This window comes from Pundamilia nyererei, unplaced genomic scaffold, assembly GCF_000239375.1.
Source record: "Pundamilia nyererei isolate P.nyererei 1_Seehausen unplaced genomic scaffold, PunNye1.0 scaffold00031, whole genome shotgun sequence".
In the NCBI taxonomy this organism is placed as follows: Eukaryota; Metazoa; Chordata; class Actinopteri; order Cichliformes; family Cichlidae; genus Pundamilia; species Pundamilia nyererei.
In genome coordinates this window covers 1,511,997-1,538,065 of record NW_005187432.1, presented here as the reverse complement: position 1 = coordinate 1,538,065, position 26,069 = coordinate 1,511,997, and the positions used below count along the sequence as shown (strand labels likewise).

At 41.0% G+C, this 26,069-nt stretch overlaps 1 protein-coding gene across 1 annotated transcript in view; it reads right to left on the bottom strand.

Moving 5' to 3' along the window:
• Positions 1-26,069, bottom strand: part of st6galnac5a (ST6 (alpha-N-acetyl-neuraminyl-2,3-beta-galactosyl-1,3)-N-acetylgalactosaminide alpha-2,6-sialyltransferase 5a) — a 60,097-nt gene that overhangs the window by 18,495 nt on the left and 15,533 nt on the right. Inside the window, exon 3 of the mRNA XM_005729005.1 lies at positions 4,250-4,662. Within this exon, the coding sequence (XP_005729062.1) occupies positions 4,250-4,662 (413 nt within the window). The remainder of the gene's footprint in view (positions 1-4,249; positions 4,663-26,069) is intronic.

Here is a 26,069-nt window from a genome sequence, read left to right as displayed (position 1 = left end):
TGCCTTTCAAGCTGTCTGTCATGTATCCCTCCTCTTTCCATCTCATCTGGCTTGCTATCTGCTGCCTGCTCCGTCTACTCTGCAACACCATCAAGAGAGAACACCCAACTTCTTGGTAGATCAAATGGTGGCAATGAAGGACAACACATCTTTGGTTGGCAAACAAGGATAAAGACTTAATTTAGGATTATATCGTCGCTGTAGCAAATAGCCTTGTTGATTTCTATAGGCTTTATCTGGCAGAGAACCCTATGTGGTAACTGTGAAAGACATCAAAATTGTCCTCCCCAAACCTCTCTGTGGTTGTAGAAGTATATGGAGTTGTCCCAGCCAGTCAGCAAAAATCAGGTGATGTGACAGGTAGTGACATAAATGCATCTTAACAATCTGAAGTTGCCTGGAGCATTTCAAACTTCAGTGTTCTTCTGGAATTTGGGAAATTCTGTTTTTCACCCCATCTACTCTTACATCACTGACCATAACATCGAAAGTAACAGTGGTAAATTTGACATATGATGTTTATGTAGTATTTCTAGAAATTAGTGAAACTTTATGCCATGAAAAGTGGTGGGACCGTATCGTCACCTAAAACTGGCAAGTCGATTTTCAGACATACATCAGATGCATTTAATAATTTAATTTAATATATTGGTATTAATTTTACTGTGAGTCGTATTACTGCTAATTGATTTAGTAATTTGAAATCTGTGGCTTACTTAGTTTTGATTTAATTACTTCTTGTTATATTTAAAATTTATATCTATAATTTATTTTGTTTTTTTTAGAAGATCCTCACTATTACTGTTAAAATGCACTCTTTTCTTTTGCAGCTGCTGCTCTGCTCTTTTATGGAAAGACGGAGACTGTTGTTGTGTCAGCCCGTCAAATACCATGCTTTAGGATAGCACAACCTATACTTAGGTGTATACACACGCTCAATCAAGTCTATGAAATTTCACCAAATGACATGAAGTGGTTGCCTAGACGACCGGACAGGACTGTACTTTTATATTTGTGTTACATTTGTGAGCATTTTCAGTCAATAAAAATGTTCCTTTGAGTTTATAAGTTTTTCTTACATCTTTAACATATACACTTTGTAGAAAATATTTTACTTTAAATAACCGAGGAACCATTGAGGGTAACTTCCATGACCTTGATTAGCAACATAGAATTTTTTTAAAAGTCACAAACATAACATAACCAATAATGTCTTCCAATAACACTCTAGGGGTCAACTTTTTTATTTCAAAGTATGTAACATTATGTAGAAGTGTGTAGAATTGTGTAGCCACACAATGTTAGGTCATTTCCACGGGAATAACACTGTGGACAGATCTGCAGGCTTCATCTGCCAATCACTGGCAGATTTCTTGCAGCAGACCCTTTTATTTTGTTTTGGGAACCAGCGTAATGTTGCAGTAGAAGAAGGGGAGTTGGCCAGAAGGACAGAACTACAAAGGTCACCGCAGACCGTGTTTACAACCCAAACTGAAACACCTCTACATAACCTGCAGAAAACGTATTACAAGTCAAAACGTTGCTTTAAGATAAGCTCAAAGTTAAGTTTTGCTTCTGCTTACTGTAAATCCTGCTTAAGATCAAAACTGATCAAAAGTCAGCTTTATAAATGAGTCCCTTTCAGCTGTTCTTCACAGCTATGTAATTTGTCCACTGCTCCAGCTGTCTCCTTGCTCTCTGATGCACAGCTGCCCTGCTGTGGCTTTTCTCTTTTCCTTTTTTTGACCAATGTTCATAAGCCATCAAAGCGCGCTTCAATACGACTGCCAAGGTTTGATGTAAGATGCACTGTTAAAGGGATTCAACCTAGATCTTTTTGATAGGTGACCTATCTCAAATCATCAGATTTTACACTGCAGCTAGCTCCAGCAGAAACCACAGTTGGGCTGTTAACAATTACCACAAAGCATCATGGGAACAGAAAACACAGACAAGGGAGAAAAAAGTTATTTCAAAAGCTAATTTGACTCTAATCACCAGTTAAGGCTCATTCTAGGAATTTACCAGAAAGGATGCAGAGGGACACCTGCTTCCCTTCTCTCTTCTGTATGTGTTATTAAAAACTGCAGGATGTGGCATCATCCTAAACCATATTAGTTCTCTTTACTGAAAAGGCATAACCCATAATTACAATTAAGCTTGCAGGGTTGCCGATTGCACGGTTGATTACCCAGAAGCTCTGCTTTTAATGCTGCGGCCACAGGCTCCCAGTTCTTAAATAACACGGGATTCATTTTCCAAATTAGATAAAATATTGCTTCATAAAGGTACGAGACATTTTGCATGCACAGAGCTTCTGTTAAATTTTTATCTCAAGCATTACAAAGCTATACACTAATATATTAAGGCTTTATTTCTCTCTGCTTCCACGCTCCATGGAGCAGAAAGGACCTCGAATAATTCTCACTGATGTTAATGCCTGGTGCTAGAAAGGATGAGAAACTGTAAATACGAACAATAACAGAGAAAGCCTGCTCACTGTAAACATTTACCATGATTGTAGGCACAGATTCTGAAGGATTGATGTCTGAGCCTTTCACCAAATCCTCTGCTCGGCGATTTCCCCCACGGCATCTATCTTAAGCTGAAGTCAGATTCAATCTCCGATGACACCCCAAACAAAGGCTCAGATAAAGCGACGGAGACACAAACAGTGTTTGTATGGGTGGGTTTTCATTAAGAGTTAATGGCCACAGGGCTGAGAACTCATCTCCGACTCATTAAAACGGAGTCCTTTAACACTGTTCATTTTGCAACTGAAACTCGGGGTAATTTTTAGGAGGCCATTAGGACACCACACAAAAGAAAGTGAAAGCTTGTTTTGTCACTTTCATTCCTTTCTTTACTACTTTAAAGTAGATCCCTCTGAGACCCATTCAAGTAGTTTTGTAAATAAATTACAATATCTGAGACTTCTTTATGCGAGAAACTTGCACGTTCATGTTTCCATGACATCCAGGTTTACTTGCTAAAGTCTGTTTTTCAAACACAATACGGATTATGAATGCAGAGGCATGCTTTGCAACCACCTACTCTTGTCCATTTAGTTTAAGGGTTTCCTGCAAGCATGGTATGTACTGTATTACTAAATGCATAGCCATGGTTTGACAGACAAATACACTTTTACAACACAAAAGAAGCTGACTTTCATACGGTGCTGGAATAAAAGAGACTATTTGGGAGAAGGCATATGGTATAGTTACTATAGACTATGTGCTCTGAATTGGATCAGGCCAGATTTATGGTCCCACTTTTGTTTCTCAGCCTACACAAAAATAAGGATTGTGGAAGTTCAAACAAGACGTGTTTATAGTCCTCAAACAGCATTGTCTGTGACTCAAATGTTATGTGTAGGTTGAAATCTGATTGGATAAAAAGTTTGCTTGAACAGAAAACGGAAAAATCAGAGACCGGTTCACAATAAAGATGAAGGAGCTCAAAAGACAACAAAGATCAAAGAAAGATGGCTGAGAAGAACAAACGATGGCTGCAGAGGACAGTTTTAAGCATTTGGTTTCACTCCTTTACAAGATGTTCTTTGCACTGTGAGTTTTGTCTTTTACATAAGCCCAACTAAAGGACCAACAACAGCACAGACAAACAAGAGAAGCCAAAGTTAACATATCTTTGGTCCCGCATGCATTCTTGCAATGCAAAAACTCCACATAACAAAAATGCAACACTATTCCAGCATCATTATCAGTAACATGAGCTCATTGTAAAGCATTCGCCGTCGGTAAGTCGTGCACCAAATTCATCAATTTACTAATCTTTGTGCACTATGCGTTGGAAAAGTCTGGACAAATTCACAAGAGAAATATGGCTGAATTTTCTGCTGATGTAATAGCTGAAGAAACTGTGAAACTTGTAGCTTGAAAAGTATTGACTGTGCTGCCCTGAAGGTCAGATGAATCACACAAGTGAATGAAATTGGTAGTGACTGAAAATCTTTCCTTGCTTTCGATACAGTATGTGGGAGGGACTACAACTACTGTGGTACTGAGGGACTACTGTGGTTGATTTCCACAGGGATAGTGACATGTGAACGTTTGACTGATCAGATAATAACGCATTTGTACAAACTATAAAAATCAACCTGTTAAGTTTGTTTAAGGGCAGAATGATTAAAACTTTATAAAACTGATTAAATATTAATTAAATTAAAGCTTTAGCTGAACTATTATTAGACTCCTGATGATGATGGGTTCTGATGCAGTGACGCCCTCACCTGTCTTTGCCGGTCTCCTTCTTGAAGAGTTCATCAAACTGCAGCATCTTCTGCCAGGAGATCATGTAGACTTTGAGCTTGGGGAGCACCTCTTTCATGAGCCTCAGGTTGTTGTACACAAGGCCCTTCCCATCATGCCTCATGTAGTTGCTGGGGCCCCAGAAGATAAATACTGTGTCCTGGCTGGCGTTGAGCAGTTCGTTGCGACTCCTCAAGACCCGCTGCATGCTGGAGTGTGCAATGACACGCAGGGAGGTGCGGTGACCGACGTCACGGGCGTAACCTCTGGCGGTGGGAGCGTCGTTCATGCGGATCACGCACTCGGCCCGGTCGATCTCTTCACCTCGACCGCCTCCAATGAGGTGACCTGAGCTAGTCACCAGGGTGCAGGTGTGGCAGTGCATCCTGAGAGGCTGAGTGAGAGAAGAGGGCAAAGAAGAAGAAGAAGAAGAAAAAAAAAAACAACAAGTAAGCAAACATGAACTTTCTCACAATATTTGGCTTCCACATCCTTCCGTGAATACCCCTGAAGCACAGCAGCAGAATTTCTGTTAGTTTTCTGCAGTTATTTGTTTGTAAGTCTACAAACTCTTTTTTCCACAAGTCAAAAATGCTGTGAAGTTCTGTTTAGCCTTGGTTTATACAGAGAAATGCAAAGCAGACAGAAATGCACACCTAGGGGAACTTTGGTAAAAAGCTTCACAATGTATTTGAGGCAGAAAATGCTTTGTTGACAAATGGGTAGCGACAGAGCCTCCTGGGTATATGTAGCTTGTCATATTGCTTTGCGATTGGTAGAAACCCCGGGGTCTTATAAAGGATTCACCTTAAATCTTTCTCTCACTCCCACACAACAGAAAAATGTGTGTTTACCTCCAAAACCAACACCAAGATGCAGAAAATTCACCTGCAATACTTTATGGGAAACTCACAAAACATTATATTGTTAATAAAATACAGCACACAGGACGACATGTCAATAGAAACAACTATCACAACAATATTCACCATTATACTGACAGCTGTAAGGATAGCATAAATACTGCTTTTGCCTGATGAACATGAGGGTATTTACAACATGAACATATTTATTTGAATTCATTTCTACTTTGTAGATGGTGTTTTTCTTCTTGCTCCTGTCCATATATGAGCTGCCACAGCAGAGCTCCTTTTTTCTTTTGCTCTATTATTAAAGCAGCCGATTATGTTCATTTCCAGGCTTGTATTTTTGGACTCTAATACAGCTGCTTTTCACAATTCACAGTTAGAAGCATTTTTTTGAATTTTACTTTACATGCTGAGCCATGGTGCAGCATAAAATAAACAAGCTCCCTTGCCCTCCCTTTACGCCAGCTTAATTCTGATAAAGGAAGGATGGCGACGGGTGTCAAAACTGGCTTTAATATGTGAAACTTTGGCCATGTGTTATACTAATATCCATCCCCGTAACAGTATATGACAGAGAATAAGGAAAAGAAGTAATTAATGAATAGCGAATGAATAGGTCTCTTGTTCATTTTAAATTACATCTGTGTCTATGACTAAAAACATACAACACCACGGCCCGCTGATGTAAGTGTGACCTCTTTTTCACTACGGCATGCACATAAATCATTTGCATAGCCCTATTGATATATGTAAAGCTGCCCTGCATGTTGTTGGTATGTATGAAGCTGCTGCACATATGCTTTGCATGTATGTGTGGGCATGTCTGTGACTCCCCCCGCACTGCCACACATACACAGACACACACCCCTGCACCGAAAATCAATGATATGCAAACCAGCCCTGCAGAGCCCTCTAATGTGCCCTGAAATATCACCCCAGCTGATACGTGTGGTAGTTATTTACACTCTTATAGCCATAACAAATTTACATTATCTTGGCATTAATAAGAACAAATGATAATAGCCTGATATGTGTGGGGGTGGAGCGGGGGTGGAGGAAGATGTGCCATTATCGTCGTCATCTGCCGACTTTGACTTAGTGGCAGATTAGTGGCGGAGCGGGCTCATCTGTTTAATGAGACCTTAAGGTGCAGGGAGAAAAAAAAGGGGGGGTGGGGTGACAGAAAGATGGAAAAGAGGCAGGAACGAAAAGAGGACCACAGACGAGGTACGGAAATCAAGGATATGTAAAGGAGGGAGAGAGAGAGGGCCAAGAGAGAGATAGATGGAGGCACAGAGAGCCACACTGGTGCCATCGTGTTTGATGAAATGTTGAGCTAATGAGGTCCTGGTGGTCTACATCATCACCAAGAACAGCACCAGCATCCATCAGTTCCTCTCGTCTTCCCCTGGCCCTTCCTCTCCCACCTGGCAGAGCTTTGACAGCTAATCTGGCTGAAGAGCTGCGACACCAGCGGAGCAGGTCAGAAATCCCATTTTTACCCAGGGGCTTTTAAGTGGCTCTATAGACCTTATTCTCTCCTCCTCTGTCTCACGGAGCATTTAAGTGGGCCTTGCTGGCCAGAATTGGCCTCTTTGGGGAGCTCGGTCAGGCTATTACTAAGAAATAAGCTGCATGCTTTGGACGAGGTTTTCCATTCCAGTCGGAATTACGTGACCCATCCAATATGGTGGTTCTGGGTTGAGGCGATAAAGTCCAGGTAAACTGTGGTTTACCTCGAGATGGGACGCGAGCGCCTGCTGACTCCAAAGAACCGAAAATATCTTTCACATCCAATTTATCCTCGAAACCCCCCTGAAATTTGAACTCCATTTAAAGATTCATGCAACAAATGGTTTATAATTCAAGACACATCTATCATTTATGTCTTTGAAATCGCTGCCTTTGTTCCTCCTTAGTGAACAAAATGCCTTTGAACATAATTAAAAGATATGCTACATTTAAACTTTGACTGTTAAGAGTTTTTCTTTCTTTTATCAGTTTCTGGTTACAACACCTGATCAAAGCTGTGATCAATAATGCAACTCAGTGAATTTCCCAATCCTGATTATGTTTTGTCTTACCAGCAGTGGGGAAAAGACACAGATGAGGGGAAAAAAAAAAAATCAGAAAAAGTATTTTCTGCTGTACCATAAAACATTCTAGCTGCTCTGATTAAAAGCTTTTCTGATTTTTCCAGGAATCTTTTTATTTTTGAGATAATTCAGCAGAATAAAAAAAAAAAACTATTCCACTGAGCCACAGTTTCTCTATAAAAGGGTGATTTTATATAAAGGCTGGGAGGAGCCGTTCTGCAGTAGGTATACGACAAACTGTGCAGTTCTTTAGGGAGTGAAAGGTAATTTTATCCAATTTCAGTGGTACTTCATATTTTTCTCCAGCACAATTTAAAGGAAAATAGTCTACTTTTAAGCCAGTAGTCATTCACCAATCAGCTATTACAATAAAACCAGCTGACTAATACTGTGTAGGTCCCCCTCTTTCCACAAAATAACCGAGGCACCTCTGGGAGGTATGGCGATTTCCAGTGGTTTGTAGCGCTGGTGACAAATCCTTTCAGTCCAGTGGGTATGGGAGGGAGGGGCTTCTTGGCCTTTAACAATCTTTGAGTAGGTGTTGTGTGTCAAAGCACCATTTACATACCAGCAGTAAAGCTTTACCAGCAGAAAATTGTAATGTTATTCACTTCATCTGTCATTGGCTTTGCTTTTGTGGCGGTTGGGAGTACAATAATTTTAAAAACTGCAAAACACTGGTAAACACTAAACTCTTGGCTCCTGACTGTTACTCAAAAGCAGTGTGTATCTGGGGCCTCTTAACATCTCACACAATTTCATTTAAAAAGGTAGCATTTCACACACAAAGAAAGATTTTTGATAAGTCTAAAATGTTCGTCTTCATAGCTGAACATGACCTGCAGATGCTTTTTTGTTGTTTCACTTACATCAGTTCTCTAATAAGCCTTTAAAGGAATCACCTCAGTCTGTAGGCTTACTTATGACTCTTTGAGTTTCCAAAAGCAGAGCCTTCAGCTCCCAGCCCGCTCTCCTGCGGAAGCAGTTCTGGCTTAGGAGACAGACACCCTCTCTACTCCTAAGATTAGACTTAAAACTTTCCTTTTTGATAAAGCATACAGTTAGGGCTGGAATCAGTTGACCCTGAAGCATCCCTTACTTATCCTGCTATGGGCTCAGGCTGCTGGGGGTCTTCCTGCGATACCCTCTGCATTTCTTTTCCACTCACCTCTTTTCACTCCCCAGGTGTTTATACACCACGGCTGTATGTTGTTAAATTTGATCTCATCTCTCACACAGTCTGTGTTTTGTTGTCTGTCCCTATCCTCTCTTTCTTCTCTCCTCTTTCCCCTCACTCTACCCAACCAGTCAGAGCAGATGACTGCCTCTCACTGAGCCTGGTTCTGCCAGAGGTCTCTTCCTTTTACAAAAGGAGTTTTTTCTTCACATCATCGCCTGGTGCTTGCGCATAGAGCATCGCATGATTGTTGCCTTTTTTTTTTATATTGTCCGGGCTTTACAGTAACACTGATACATCAGGGATTTTCCTAAAAACTACTTTTCAGACACTTACACAAGAAAAAACATCAGCAAACAAATCATTGTTATTTACATTTAATAGTCTCAACTTTCACAACGAGCAGTTGTTTACAGTTCGCAGCTCCCTCTAGTTGACCTTCACTTTCCTGTCGTTCCCTCTCTGCAGCACTGCTTTTGCTACCTACTGTGCTGCAGCTATTAGAACCTGTCCTCATCCTCAGGGTGTCAAATACTGGCAAGGTATCGAAGCCAAAGGACACCTTGCGCATATCTCTGAGACGCCAGCGGCTTTGGCAAAACTGCAATATTTGATGCCCTTGAAAGAAGAACATGCTGGCAATTATAGCCATGCCGTCTGAACTGCCAAAATGACTTTGGCCTGCTGAGAATCAAGCCAATCTAATGGTTTGAAGAAATCTGATTGTCTGTTTGACATTTTACCAGTTCTCTCCAGGTAGATTTCATTACTGACAAGTGAGGTGCTGGATCCAGTGAAATAAGTGCCGGTCCCAGTCTGGGAGGCTCCAGCTCCTATTCTAGCAGGATCTGGGACAAGTTAAGCCCTGCAGGTGATGATGTCTGCAGAAGAGGACATAACAGAGAAGTTGAGAGCTCAATCTCTCTTATATTAAACCTTCATGACATCCTGAGAGCTTGTTTGGATTTTTTAAGCCAATGCAATGACTAAGCAACAATAAACAATTTTATCTATGTATTATTTCAAGGAAACTCAAGGTTTGCAACTAACTATTGATTATTTAGCAATGGTTATTTTTGCAAAACAGATTCTAACCGTATTTGGTGAAAGTTTAAATCTAAAACAACCCATAAAAAGAATAAAACTATTCCAGCATAAATAACTTCCATTTAAAATCATCTCACGTTTTTTTTAATTTTATTTTATAGTAAGGTGTTTCTCAGAGAGATGAAGGATAACCTTGTCCCACTTGTGGGACTTGCCGTGAACCTGCCGTGTTTTTTTTAAAGCCCATCCATCCACGGTGTCCTAGTAAAGGAACAAAAACAACAACATGCACACAGACAACAGCCAGTCACTGTCTGATCTGTGCTCAACCTGCCAGAGCGACAACCCAGAGCGAGGAGGCCGCCCTCCTCTGTTTCCTCATTCTGTCTGCATCTGAACACTCCGCTTCCACCGGGCCTGTCCTTCACGGGGCTGCAGGAACAATCAGTACCTCCACACCACACAACCCGCCTGACTACCTGACCCGAAGAAAACATGGCTGTCAGAGCTGGGTGGGGGATTAACTTTGAGGGATGGTGGAGGTGATGAAAGAGAGAAGCAGTTCAGCTCCAGACCACCTGGGGAGGCGTGAAGAAGGAAACGGAATAGCTGGGTGGGTATTTGGGGGCCATTACGGTCTGGTGTTGAACTGAATAAACATGATGTTTGCCATTCAAGATATATTTCTTGTCATATTAATGTCCTTTTGATCTTGTGTGTGAGTCAGAAGGCTGGCATTATTGAGTGACATTTGCAAAGTATATATAAGAGTATATAAGAGAGTATAATTAAATGGAAAGAGGAATACAAGCCGCGGTGGACTCATATAATCACTTATGGTTACGGTGTGATTGTAGTTGAAAAAGACTGTGTGGCACAGCTACCCTGATTGGCTTCGTGGTCAGCACTCACAGCCCCTGGCTGCCCATGGGTAACACAGGCAATAATTGGTGGTTAAAACTCACATGGGTCTTAAGGGGGCATGAAATCAGCTTTAATTCCTCACCCGACTCCCTTCCACCATCCCCCTGCTCAGCTCTGTCCCTTGAGGAATACTTACACTGCGCTGAACCATTACGTCTGACGTATGCCATTCCCTCTCAGAGCGGAGAAATAGCATTCAAGTGTTGTTATTGATTTCATGTGCATGAATGCGATGGGAAGGGGGTTGGGGGACGAGCGAGGGCTTAGCGAGGATGCGGGGACTTCAAGGATGCGAAATGGAAGATATGGCCGGTAAATGTGAGCAATGAGAGGCAGAAATCATCCAGCCCAGCGGGATGCTGTCTGGCTGTCTGGTATTGCCCACAGATGCTACAACAGAGCAGAGCCTTTTTAGCCTCCTCCAGGCTGACCTTTAGGCTTGTCAAAGATCCCTTTGTTTTCTATAGCCTCCTCAGAGGAAAGTGTTCTACAACAGTCAGGCCTTAATATTAGCTTGAGGAAAAAATGCTCATGAGGCCTTCTTAGAAAAGAGCCGAAGGGGAAATTATGACGTCAATATAAATCTCTTTTTTCGCATGCCATCCTGCTAATGTAGACTGTGAAAGTGACTTCTGTCTTCCATGGCTCATTAATGACTGATGGGTCATATTTCATACTGTAGTGTCACAGGGGTGAGAGAGATACAGCCTGTAGCTGTGCAAAATTTAAAGACATTACAGACATTAAGGAAGGCATTACAGAGCCAGTAGAAGCAAAACCAGCTGTCTGAAGCTATAATTTGGTCCTGCCTCCATCAGATGCGAAATATTTATCTGTGCATGTGATTATTTTGGCCATGCCAAGTCTACCACCTAAAGAATCATAGCACTTGCTTTCGTCCTACCGACCCACATAAGCATTCCTCAAGCAACATATATGAGTGTTTTTACTCCTGAGGATCAAGAAAGTCAGCTTTTGAAGGTAGACGGTGTGTAGCTGGTACACATACTGAATTTTGCCAGTTTCACATTTATTCCAAGACTGATAGGTTACAACGAGAAAACATAGTTAGATACATCATAGAAAGCTTCATTTACAGAGGACCAGGGAGCCAACTATTGACCCATGCATAAGTGACATCACAAATGCATATTCAGTCACTTTAAAACACAACTGCAGGTCATAAAAACTGATTTCACATTACTGGTCACCACAGCCAGCTGGAATATACTGCATGCTCCTAATGTATTGTTATAGTTATTGTTTAAAGAGGGCCAGCCACAGAGTGTCCTGCTGTAATTTTAATCAGCACAAACTGGCAGAATGTCAGCACATTTCTGAAAGAAAAACAAATACAAGTCTCAACTGTTTTATTGCAGTTCTGATAATTAATGAGTAATATTGCTGAATAAGCTAAAATAAATATTTTGCTGTGAGTGGGAAAATAATTATTTTAGCCATTTAGCTCCATTCTCTCTTTTTCATTGAGAACTACCTCCTGAGTCTCCCGGTGAACTGAAGCCAATTCCAATAAAACAGGAATAATAGCAAACTGGAAATGAATGGAAATGAATAGGAAGTAATAGAATTAATAGGAAATCAAATCCTCTGTATAGAAGCTCTGCTAACACTAGTATCATAAGGCTCTGACACTGATTTTGCCAACACTGCTTATGAATAGCACATTTGTTTTTTTACATTTTAACTAACGGTTACCAATTAAAGTAATAAGACCTGCTAGGGGTTTTGCTAATAATTGAGAAATTGAAACACTGATTTGGTAAAGATGCTGTAGGGAGGTGGGGCTCAATACCTGGCTGCTTCAATGTGCATATCAAAGTATGCTTGGCAACAAGTGTCACCTCAAGGTGTTATATATTATAAGGCAAAGACACTACAATAATACAGAGAGAAAACACCAACAATTATATGACCCCCTATAAGCAAATGCTTTAGCAACAGGAGGAAAAAACTCCCTTTTAACAGGAAGAAACCTCCAGCATAACCAGGCTGGCATCCTAGACCTATTGCATGTATCTGTGTAGCCTGTATAATTATTGAATGTATGTGAATGATAGCTAGACTAGTAAAATCAAAGTAGAAAAGAAAAGCACTATAAAAAAAACCAGTCCAATTACAGTCATAGCAAGGAAAACACTGAAGAAAAAAAATCTTTCACTAGATGGTAAAATAGTTATGTGAGACCGAAAGCCAAAATGACACTGGAATCTGTGCAGCCATGGCTAGATATGCAGCAGAAACAAACCATTACAAATAATCTTCCAAGCAAAACAAACAGAAAAAAGCCATCTGAAGTCAGTTGTTCTGGGCTAAAGAAATAATATATCTCACTGGGATTAATCCAGTGTATACAACAAATGATAATACATAATTTTATCATTCATTAAAATAGCCGATGAAAAAGGCCTAAAATAAATGAATAAATCTGATAACCGACAAGAAAAATACCCTAAAATTTGCTTCATTTCAAAGCTTGTTTCTGCTGCGAGCACCAAAATGTGCAATTTATGATATGGGATGATTAGAAGGAGAAACCGATGAGGGCAGAAATGGAAGGAGAAATTGGGAGGATAAATAAATCTTTTTTTTTTTTTTAAATAGGGATGGTGAGCATAAAAGAATGAGTGAACAGAGCATAAGCGAACAGAGAAACAAAACACCAATTAGAGCCTGTAGGAGCAAAGGAGGAGCGGACTAGAGGGGCGGTACGGCTGCAGTTACCAATTAGAGTAAAATCTCAACAGCTGCAGGCAACGGCAGAGTGGAAAACAACGAATTCAGTTATGTCGGTAAGGCTGTGTATTCAGAGGGGGAAGAAAAAAAAAATCAAACCTGCTTCTATTGTGCTGATGTGCGCTGACACACATACACTGGGAAAAAAGAGACACTCCAGCAGGTTGAGAGCTGCAGGGCAGAGTCGATGTAGGAGGGCTTGTTTGGAGCTGTTTGTCTGGCTTGCACGTTTGACCAGTCATTAGGGAGAGCCGAGGTGGGAAGTAAGCCGAGGACTAATGAAGACGGGAGGAGGAGGAGGAAGAGGAGGAGAGAGTGGATAACGAAACAGGAGCAATTAGGGAATCCGGCGGTCAGCAGTCATACTCCAGGTTGACAGCTCCTGTGGCTCTGATGCTCTAGTCTTAATTAGGGCAGAGTTTTCAGTGTTGATCTTTAAAGAAGACGCCTTTGATGGAGGGCAATTATCTACTCCAGAAAAAACGAAAACCAACATCTGACCTAAAAAGAGAGTAATGAAAATTCACTGATGAAGCCTGAGAGTGGGTTTTTTTTGGGATAAGTGACGTGGCTGATGATCTTGTTAGAGGAGCACTAGTTGAAATGAAAGCTGATATCATCGAGAGTGTTTGAAGAATAGAAGGCACCGGTGGCGGAGCTCTGATCTTCAAAGCATGCAGTAGTGTAAAGAGAGCCCTTTACTGTGTGGTGTGTGTATGTGCTGGGATGGGCGGGGGGCATTAAACACTTACAGTGTCTACAGAGCAGAGATTTAACGTGCGTGTTTGCGATCAAAGTAACCGTAAACGTGTACGGCTGTAGGAGAGGGATGCAACAATTTAGAGGACATTGTTCTAAGTCACGCAAACACCAACAGCAACAAAAAGCTTCAGTAGCACTTTTAAACAGCTGTTAGGATGCCTGGGTCGTTGACCCAGGGTTTTGAGTTTATTATATTATTTATCATTTCTAGTCTTTGGTTTCTAAGAGTTCTGTCTCTGTGTAATCCTTAGTTGCTGTCCCTGTCTGCTATATCCCCGTGTCCAGTCAGTGTCTGTGTCTGCCCTGGTCCCACGTCTCTGTTCCCTCTGTTGTAGTGCCTGCCTGTGAGTCTGTGTCTGTAAGTTCAGTCTGTGTTATGTTTCCTGTTTTATTTTGAAGGTCCATGTCTTATGTTAATGTATCTGGTTTTGCTTCCCCTGTTTCGTTAGGCCTGATTTGCCCCAGCTGTGTTTCCCTCCTGTTGCCCATTCCCTGATTGCTCCCTCTGTGTATTTAAGCCCTGTGTTTCAGTTTGTCGATGTCGTGATCCACCCTTATCTTGCTGTGTGTTTTGTTTGCGTAAGTTTACCTTAGAGTCTTAGTTTTGTTTCCCTTTTGAGTTCAGCATTAAAGCTGTTTTGAGTTCACGTTACGCCTCCGAGTGTCTGCACTGTGGGTCCTATTCCTGCCTGCACACAGCCTTCACATAACAGCAGCAGCAGCTGCTTTCTAAAAATCAAGGTCAGAAACAAAAATACTTCAGACTCACAAATTGAGCTACTGAACCCACACCTCAATAGCCCAGCAAGTGAAAATCAGAACCTTGTGCTGTTTTAAATTTGTAAAAATGGCACATGACGGCATAAGATGAAGTGCAAAACATGACACATTCCACTATGTTATTATTAATTTAACAAAAATTAAGCCAAAATGCAAAAGCAGCGTGTGGGAAACTAAGTGTACCCTCACTGATTCCACAGGAATTAAAAGAGTAAGTAGCAGCCAGATACTGCTAATGAAATGCACTTAATTAATTGATCATCTGCAAGTGTTGAACAACTCTATTGCATTTAGATGTGCGGTAACAAAATGCCAAGGAGCAAAGACATCAACAGTGATCTTAAAGAAGCAATTGTTGCTGCCCATCAGTCTGGGAAAGGTTATAAGGCAATTTCCAAACAGTTTGAAGTCTGTCCTTCTACAATGAGAACGATTATTCACAAGTGGGAAAACATTCAAGACGGTCATCGGTCTCCAAACAAATTCACCTCAAGGTCAGACTGTGTAATGCTTAGAGTCACTGAAAACAAACAAACAGTGAAACCAAAGTGAAGAAGTCTGGCCATAATGCCCATTTGGCTAAAGGCAAAGACAGTCTATCAGCACAAACACCTCATACAAACTGTCAGCCGGAGTGGTGAAGGGATGATTTGGGCTTGTTTTACAGCTATGGGACCTGGACACCTTGCTGTCATTGAGCCAACCAAGAAGTCCTCTGTATAGCAAAGTATTCTAGAGTCAAATGTGAGACTAAAGCTCGACTGAAACAAGGTAACGCAACAGGAAAATATCTACAGCAGCAAATCCTCTCTGATAAAGAAATTAAAAGAGCACTTTTTAATGAGACATTATGTGGCAAGAGTATGCAGTCAGTTCCAGGCAGGGGCCCCAACGCTCGCCTGCTCTGAATCCAAAGAACACCTCTGGGAGATTATGTGTCGGTCCATCTAACTCTGCCAACTTGCACATCAGACTTTCCAGGAGCTCAGTGATGTCCTGCTCCAGATCTGGGAGGAGATTCTCCAGGACACTATCCATCACCTAGGAGCATGCTCCAACACTGTTAAACAGGCATGCAAGCATCTGGGGCCATCCTTTCATTTCTACCCATCACCCAATCCATCAGTACAGATGTTGCCCAGTATTATTATTTTTCCCACTGAGTTCTGATTTGAGATCTTGTTTTTTCTAGTAGTGTACAACAGAATAGCTAAAAAAAAAAAGAAAGTATCAAGATGTTGCAATGTTTCTGTCAAAGTCCAGACCTCAGCCTGAATGAAATGCTGTGACAGGACCTTAAGGGGCCTGTGGATAAAAGAATACCTGCAAATCTCAACGAACACAGGCAACGTTGTAAAGAAGATTAGGCCAAATTCCTTCACAATGAAGTGAGAGGCTGATAAAATCATACCGAAAATTAATTGCAGCTAAAGGTGGTTCTAAAAGCGACTGAGTCACAAGTGTGCTGAATTTTTCACACCCCGTTTTTGCATCTTGGCTCATTTTTTCATAAATAAATAATGACACGATGTAATATGTCATGTTTTGTAGTTCATCCGAAGGTTAGGGTTTATTTTCCTAATTTTAAGACCTGCTCAGGAGCAAATGATTTTTGATGATTTTATATCCCGACGCGTTAAAGATTACAACTAAAAGAAGGTGAACTTTCATCTAATCGTGAGTGTGCATTAGAGCTGCCATACACACACAAGCTTGTCTGGATGTGACCTGACAGAGGTGCATGTGAGAATGCAAATGTCCGATACAGTCAGATCAGATATTAAACCTTCTAACAAGCTAGCTCACAATAGCATGTATGTGAGAACAGCTCAAGCAAAGGCAAGAGAGTGGGCGTCGTGTCTGCTGCCAACTGCACGCTCTACCCAGGAAACACTCAGACCTGAACCAAATTGGTGTTTCCAGTTGTGACACACATCTGAAACTATTTCCTTTCTTTTCCTACATCTGAGACCGTTTCTCTTGCTATTTTCCAGAGATCATGTGTCAAAAAGGCTACAGATAAATTGGTAGTCAACTGATGCAGTCGGATAAAGCAGTTAAGAACTGAAATTGTGTCTCTCACAAGTTACAAGTCACTATTTTATCAGCAGTGAGGTATCTAGAGAGAGTAGCAACAGACAGGTGACAGGTCTTTACAATGCTACAATGATTTAAATTTCATCCTGGAGGAAAACAATGAATTCCTATTTGTGAAAGGTCTGCTCCACAAAAATGTTACACTTTTTTGATGATTGAATCACACAATTGAACATCGCTTAGGTTTAGAGCTTTCCTCAAACTGGAAAATAGCACAATTGTAGTTTACCTGCATTATCAAATGTGTTTCAAAGGGATTTTCAAGATGATTTCAGCAAGGAGAACAAAAACAATTCCCGTCTGAGGTCATGCAATAACTGATGAATCCTCAGAAAAGCATTACACTACCTACAACAAACCCTCAATACTCAAAATTTCATGCCTGTCCAGTCTAGTTTTTGCCAAGCTGCAATATTTATGTTTTATGTGAAGTAGTCAGCGTTCCCTGCTTCAAAATAGGACGTCTAACAATGCTGCATTAAAAAAAAACTGCATAAGTGTGGGCGTGTTGTTTCTAGTGAGACAATGAAATATGATTGGGGCAGAGAAATACATTTGAGAAATAGATCCATTACTTTGAGGAATTATCACATGCCAAAACATTGCAAAGTGTTTTATGATGGCATGAGCAAAGATTTTTCAGCTCTGCAAAGTAAACTTTTCCTTCTCAGTGACCACAAACTGAAAAGTAGAATTAAAGTGTTAATGCTGCAAACTAATCGAGCAGAAAGGTGCTGACAGGAGTCGTATGTTCTTTTTAAATGCTGTGATTGCTTTGCAAAGGCTTTCATTACAATGACGATAAGGCAGAAAAAATAGTAGATACTCTCTGCATTGTGTGGAGTTGTACAAATTTAAGGTTTTGCGATGCTCTCGTGTTGCAAATTATGATTTGCAAACAAATAAACCCCATCCTCAAAAGTTACCTCAAAGTTGAACGAGAAACCGTAACCACAGTGTTGCTACACTGGAGTGAGTTCTGCTTTACAGGTGATGCTATTATTGCTCCCACCCACACGTTTTTTTTTCTGGCTGTACTCACTTCTCTGCCTCCCCAATCAAAAAATGCCCTTGTATCCCAAACACCTCTGCAGCTTTTGTACAGCCCCGCAGGCAGGACTCTGTGTCATTAAACCTCAACTTTCCTCACCACCTGCATAAAAGGTGAAGAGAACAAAGCTGCACCTTGCTTCTGCCTTGTTCTTTTCTCCCCGATAATACCTACACCTCCTCCTCTTCCTGTTCCTCACCTTGTCCAGTGTGGGTGACCTGGAAAAGACAATAAACGCCTCTTCCTGCCGTGAGCTGGAAAGACTGGACCCGAACAGCGAGCTGGAGTGTGAAGGCTGTCGGGTTGCACCTTGTTACAACACACTCTTTTTACTTAATTGGCTCCATATCAGCCTGTTTGCCACTGGTACAGACTGTACAATGATGCAGCCATTGCCTGTCCCTTTACCCTCCACCCAAATAGAAGAGGAGAGATACTGCTATGAGGAGAGGACCACACCAATACACCCCTGTAGGAGAGATTGCTTTGGCATGAATACAAAAGATGAGGTGCAATTTGCCAGGTCAGAGAATCTCTCCTGCGCCCCCTTTTTGCTCCAAAATTGCACCAGGAGGTGCCATGTGGAGAAGATAAAGGAGGAAAAAGCCAAGGGGAAATGACAGAGGGACATTAGGAAGAGCGAGGGAGGCAGAAAGACTGGAGGAAGGCGAAAAAGGAGAGAGAGAGAAAGGGGTTGCTGTGACAGACAGAGGCGGGCTGAGGAGGGGAAGAAAATGAAAGGCAATCTGATAGATGAAAAAGAGGAGCAAGAAAAAGGAGTGGCTGTCAGAGAAAGAAGCACTTTGGAGACCAAGAAATGTAGGGCAGCTCCTTCAGAGAAAAGGCAGGGATTTCAGGGGCCTGCTTTGATGAGGAAAAGTTAGAAATGCACACTCACTTGCTTCAGACCGTTATCGAAATTATGATATCTGAAAGGGTCATTATGCGAGAGAAAGCAGCAGCCTCGCAAACACCATTAAAACATCTGCAGGATTTCCCTCTCTGAATGCCTCCAGACACCAGAGTTTAATTCTAAGATCGAGAAGATTTCACATTTGCAAGTGAGCTCACGGTTGCCGTGATCATCCTACCATTTATGGATGTGGTGTGCTGATATGTTCCCATAATCCTCTCAGATCAGTTTGTTGAGAGTGATAGGCATGGTTATTGCCCAGCGCAGTGTGGTAAACAATGGGCTGAATCAATAACGAGAAGATGATCTTGTTAAGAGAAGTCTGGTGAGAGTAATGACTCGGAGGAGACGTCTGAGCGCAAGTTGTAAGCCGCTGTTTCGCTTTCCCGTCACGTCTGCCCCTCCACTGCAAAAGTCCCTTTTCTGCACAAGATACAGAGAGTTGAAAATGAAACTGGAAGATAAAAAGGTGCAGCATAATCTTCGCGTGGAACCGAATATATGCATGGGCAGGGACGGCGGGAGGAAATCTGAATACGGCACTCAGACGAACTGCTAACTGTCAAACTTGAGATGACAAGTTTGTTGTGAGCAAGGGCAAACTGGCAATTTTTACAGAAACCAAAAACAACGTCTTCCAGACTGGAGACGGGCTGTTAATCTTGGAGTGCAAAAAGATAAATCACGTCAAGCTAAATCCCATAGGAGCAATTATTGTTGTGTTGTAGCAATATAACGACAAGCCCGAGAAAAACAAAAAGAACACATCAATAATACATCGGCAATACTGCAAAGTCGTATGTGGGCAAAAGCTCCGCTTCCCTGTGAAAACATTTTCTGTACTAAATATTCTATTTGGAGTGTGTCCATTATGTGGTGGAACAGAGGATAATGAGAGACAGTAACCAAAAGGGGTGTGTGTGGATGTGTGTGTATAAAACACCAGCTGCCAGTGACTACACTTGTCAGGCAGGAAGAATCTCCTGGGAAGACAGATTTCATATTGGCAAGCAGGACACGTGAGTGTGTCTTTCAATCTCTCTGTGCTTTGTGCATCACTGTGTGTGTTAGATTTACTCAAATATTGAACTCAAGTACAGGTTTCATGAACTTTTATTGAAAATTTCCGTTCTATGCTATGACACTCCACTACGTTTCAGAGGAAAAATACTGTCTTTGACATCTGTCACTACTTAAAAGCTGAAGAAGGTTTTTATTTAAGAAAAAGTACTTGCATATATATGCATATATGTATATACAATCTTACTAACCACTCAAAGCGCTTTAGACTACAAGTCGCATCTTAATCGCTCATTCATACAGTCCTGTATTCTATGCTCATCAAGCACTTCAACTGCCTTACATCCACAGCCAATTTACAGTCACCAATTAACTGCCATGCTGGCAGGTAGTGGCTGGCTGTTGCACGATGAAACAAATCTAATTCGTTGTGATTGCTTTGGTCACAAGCAGATTGCTGCAGTTGCTCATAGCTTGCATAAAGAAATGTCTGCAAATACCTGCAAATACTATCCAACTTCACACTGAAACTTGAAAAAGTGCAAACTGGAAGTGGAGGGCTTACTTTCATAGTAGCAGGATTCAAAAGGTGCCACAGTTACTTTAAAGCAAATGGTCTCCATTTCTGTTTGTTGGTTACCAAGTGGCCTCCAGTCTTTGTAAGGAACTCGTAAAGTCTATATAGAAAGGCCCACGTCAGGAATTCGAAACAGGAACCTTCTTGCTATGAGGCATCACTGTGCTCATGTTATAGACCAGTGCAAAGACCTTCAGTCTTTTGAAGCTTGCTTTTCCATCCATCAGTTAATTTGTGCTCAAAACACTGAAAATCTAAGGGAAATTCTGCGAATAGTTATTAGAAATCGAGGCAATAGCTTGGTGCGTGGATATAGCTCCAGAGTGACTGGTTCCAGCTGGAGTTCTCGCCCATTAAATCAAAGCTGGTTCTTGCGTTTCTCCCAGCATCCAAGCAGTATGCCTGTGACAGCCGCTGGCTACAGTCACTTTGTCACAGTTGAGGAAGTGGAGTAGGTAGGGGTGAGCAGCCGTTTCTTTTGATCAACCGTTTTCTCCTGTTTTGAGTATGTTAAGAAGGTCAGACTCTGTCTTTAGTTTTGGCTCTTATTTTGGTAAGGTTAGGTGTGTGGGAATCAGTTTAGCTTTGTTTTGTTTGTTATTTTGGCCTTGGCTCACCCCGAAGTGTTGACACACCCGTTTTGTTGTTCCTCTTGCATCACATTGTAAATAAATCCCCTTGTAACGAACGGATTTGTTTCCTGTCACTGATTGGGTCTTCGGGGAGCGAGTGCTTCACTCGTGTTATGGCCTGGCCCCTAGACGGCTCATAAAATGAATTGAATCTTCAAATAAAAAAAAGAAAACCATGTCATTTTTGAACATTTAGCCTTTGCAGAACTTGTGTTTCTTGAGCAACAGATAAAGAGTAAAGTCAGCTTTACTGCCAATAGACCATCGGTCAGTAACACATACCCTCAAAAAGTCTTGGGTGAGATGGGAAAGTTGCTGTGACACATACTCAACATAAAAAACCCACCTGATCCTTCCAATGGGGAAACATTTCTCAAATTAATGAATGAATCAAGCAGAAACACCATATTTTCCACACCTGCATTTGAGCGGCAATATCATCCGTCTGGAAGATAAGCACCACCAGCTGTTTATCTCAATGCACCTTGTAGCGAAATACCAGGAGCAGACGAAGACTCACATTAATTCTTACCTTCTTCTTCTCAAAATTATGTTAAAATCTACAGCAAAGTGGGACGAAAATGTGACTGACTTTCCCTTTTAAACTACTAGATGGTTTAATGTAAATAAAGTTCAAATCAAATGTAAATACTTCACATAATAGTAAAGGACCTTTGACAGGACTTTCAGTATTGTATCAACCATTCACTGGCTTTTATCACGTTCTCCTGTTTGACTGCGTCCTGATTTGACAGAAGGCAGAGGTCGATGTTGTTAGAAGCGTCAGAATTGGGAAGAAACAGAATTTTTGTGACTTTGAATGTGATTTAAGCATCTAGGAAAGTGATGATAGGTAATCTTATTTTCACCTTAACTATCGGTCTACAGAGGAATGTCCAGAAAAGGGAAAAACAAAAAGAAAAATATCTCTTAGTTAGTGGCACTTCTCTTGTTAACAATAAATGGACGATGAAGAGGTCAGAGGAGAATGGTTAGGCTGGTTTAGGCTGATAAAAAGAAAACAGGTACACATTTAACACTTACTATAGCCAGCATAAAGCAGCAAAAGACTACAACATGTGTCCAATCAGCTACAAAGAAGAAACTGAGGCTACAGTGGTTGCATGCTCATCAAGACTGGACAATAGAAAACTGGAAAAGCATTTCTTGGTCTCTGATAAGTTTCGATTTCGGCTCCAGCACTCAGATGGTAGGGGTCAAAATTTGGCAAGAAAAAACACAAAAGCTTCCTTCCTTGTATCAACAATTCAGGTATCTGCTGCTGGTGGTGGAAAGATGTGGGGAGGATGTTTTTTTCCTGGCACACTTTGTACCAATCAAGTATCATTTAAACTGCAGTCCTTTACGGCCATGTTGTAAGAGCTACTTTCAGCCGGATAATGCCCCATGTCACAATGCTTATATAATCCCAGGCTGGTTTCTTGAACACAGCGAGCTGGCTGTACTCAAAAGGCCTCTACATTAACCAGATCTAAATCCAGCAGAGCACTATTGTGATTTGGTGGAACAAAATAATTACAGGAATCATGAAAGTGATGCCCAGAAATCTGCACCAACTGCCTGATACCATCATTTCATCATGGACCAAAATCTTAGAGGAATGCTTCGAGGACCTTCACAAATGCATGCATTGAAGAATAAAGGCAGTATTGAAGGCAAAAAGTCAATTCTACTACCAGGTTGTACCTAATAAAATAAGGATTGAGTGTAGTGGAAGACATGAATCCCTAAGCCATTTTTCTGAAAAAACAAAAAAACAAGCAGTTTCAGCTGCGGACTTAATGCTTGTCTTGTTTTACTGAAGTATCATTTTAAACTACAATTTTGGTGCTTGTATTTAAGGAAAGAATCCAAGTGATTCTTCCACCACATAGAGGAGAGCCTGTTTATGCATTTTTCTGCTGCATTCACAGATACACACATCTTAATGGGAAAATGCTAATGAAATGAATCCGAATGCTAATGCTTATTGCCAGGCTAATGCCTATTCATTTAGTCAATGGATGCACACCTGATATGCAACAATCACAAAACCGGTGATTAGAAACGTACGAATGAGTTACATTTACACACCTTGATCTTCACAATGAAAGTAATGATTCTTAGCAGCGACACTGGAAGCGGCTCACGTCAGTAAACAAGGGTTTGGGAGTTGTTGTGTTTTTTCCTTTCTGTCTCTTTACTGATTTTTTCACCAAGGTGATGAGCCTCCCCACATACGGCAGGCTCATTAGCCTAACCCTAAGCGTATTCTGCCTAGCAGGAATTCATAAAGACACAAACAATGCACACATGCATACTAACAGCTTTCTCTCAGAAAGAGGCTCCCACAGTGTATTATCCCTTAATGAGCCCTGATCAGCCGATGAAGAAAAGGTAAGCATCTCACAGCTGCAGAAGTGGAGGAAGCATTCAAAGACTTCACTTAATGCAATTCTTGAAAAACAACCGCAAATAAAAAGTATTTGTTTACAGATAAATGGCCCAGACTAATGGAACGTTATTAGACTAACTGATGACTCACCGATTCGAAGTAGTTCCAAACAGATGAAAAGCAAAGTTCTGCTCCATTAATGTGTATTCATCGCCTTAAACTTTTTTATATCTTTGAGTGTTATTATGAGATATTAAAACAGGGATAGGCTGCTCATAATTTATTATTTACAGTTCCAGTACAGACTGGTAACCATCCAATGTTTTTACTATTAGGTCATGGGCCAATCACATGTATCTTACACTCTCATTGGTGGTTGTTTCAATCATTCACCTGGATGTTGAGTAGAGTTTATTTTGCTGCCTGTTTCATCTTTGCTTGCTGAAAGTTGCACAGTGTCATTGACTTTCTGTGGTCTCTGGTCGTGATGTCACTGCTATTTTCAGAATGGATTTGGTGCGATGTGGTGACCTGAGACCAGAGAAAGTCAATAACATTCAACAACTTCAAGTAACTATGGTTGAAAAACTGCTGATGACGAGAAGCTTTTCCCCTTGAGCAACTGAAGCGACTACCAATGAGAGAGCAGGACTCTGTTGACTGTTAATATGTTAACCAGTAAATATGTTAGAGGGTTATCCATTCAACCAAAGTGTCTAGCCTCTAACTTTCATTAAAGAAGGAAGGTTTGTTCAAACAAGGGGAGGTAGCGTGAGAGCAGGCAGGCAGGTGGGTTTTCCTCCACACAGGTTTTCCACAGCGGGTGTTTGTTTGCTTGACTGAAGGAATGGAGGCTGGAACACTGGGGGGGATATAGGCAGATGGAGAGGAAGAGGTAATTTCACTGAGAGATTAACTACAAGAAAGTTTTCCTGAAGCTAGACTGGTTTCCACACAGTATGCTCTATCTGGCAATAAGAGAGGATGAAGAGCTGATCCTTCTATGTGCGGGTAATTGAAGATGGAAAACAGGTGTGCTGGCCCCAGTTGACAGAAGCAGGCGAGGGAAATGCCTATCTGATCCCACCAGGAAGGAGAGTCTGCCATTTCACAAACTGGCATAGGGATAAGGGAGATGGAGAAGGATGCTGAGGAGGCATGACACAGGGCCTGGAAGGTCTGCAAGGGGCCAGCTGTCAGCTTCCAAGCAAATCACCCAACGAGGAAATCACTTCTAATGTGGACACAGTTTTAGAGTAGAGGGGTTTTCTCTAAACTCTAAACAGAAGACATGGAAGAATAAAGGCTTTTATGTGACTCAGGTGTGCAAAAGCTTACTACTATGAGCCCAACATGATGGCGTGTTTTGCATTCTGAATTTTTCAGAAAAAAAAAAAGCATGTCACAATTTCATGGCAGTTTGATCCCCATCCCTACAGTTTTATAGTGCTTTAGTGTTTCGTGGTTTAAAAGAAGATACCTCTGTAACCATTTTAACTTTAAAAAATTAGCATTCAAGACCACAGCGTAGAAATCCAGAGCTTCATTAAAATGCAACATTTATTGTAAATGTAAAATCTTAGTCTTAACCTACAGGTTACAGCTGACTGCAGCTTTCGGATAAACACAAAGTAAAATGTTTCAGTCAGGGAGAAAAAGACATTTTTCCAGCACTGCACAGTCATCTTCTCAGTGGCTGAAGTTTGTAACTCTGAATGGATTTGTAGAAGCAATAAAACTGATTGTAAACTGATTGTGATATAAATAAACTTGCCTAATGCTCAGGCGGTCGATATTGTTCTTCTCAGATACTAGCTGAGCATCTGATGCCATAATGATGATGATGATGATGATCATCATCAGAGCTTTCTTTGCATTATTAATGAGATGATGATGATAGGAGGAGGAGGAATTAACACTGATTATGAGCTGTGGAAATGGAGTCATCTTCAGCTCATAAATAGACTCTTTTGCATTGCTGAAATGAGCTTCGGTATCTGTTAATTTTATTAGCCGCAACCAGCTGTCTTTATATCATTCTTCTTCAGAGCAAAAATGACAATTAGGAGCGCTTCCAGTTTTGAAATGTGAACATTATTTTGTTCCAGAACTTTACTCTGAGCTCAGTGCTGATGGGATAAACTTTGCTGATGAATCAGCTGGGTCTAGGAGGAAACGTCTGCACTTCTATCAATCAAAGAAGAGCAATTTGACTCAAATAACTACATGTGCTGAAGTAACTTAGCTTCATTTGGTTATCTCGAGTGCAGATAACTGCAGTGGGATGAGATGACTCAATACAATCTCAGAAGAAAAAGTGTTGTTTCAAAGACTTGAGAATATTTTATTAGATTGCTTTATTTTTACTGCTAAAGTTCATTCAATTTATATTTTCTCACATTAAAAAAAAAAAAAAAGAGTAATCCATCTGCTGGCTCACTGTGAACATAGTCTCATTAGATTTTTTGCTCACCTTAAAGCACAAACATCCACTGATTCTACATTAAAGCCACTGCTTAAAGCCTGGTTGTTTTATTTTAAGATGTTTTAATAACCAGTGATTTTACATGATACACTGAGAGTTAATTACACTATATTTAGTAGTTTGGATTGTTAGCTTTCTAAGGGAAAAACATTTAAAAACCCTATGTAAATAGATAATATGCAAGTAAAACTTTATTTATATAGCACCTTTCAAGATATACAA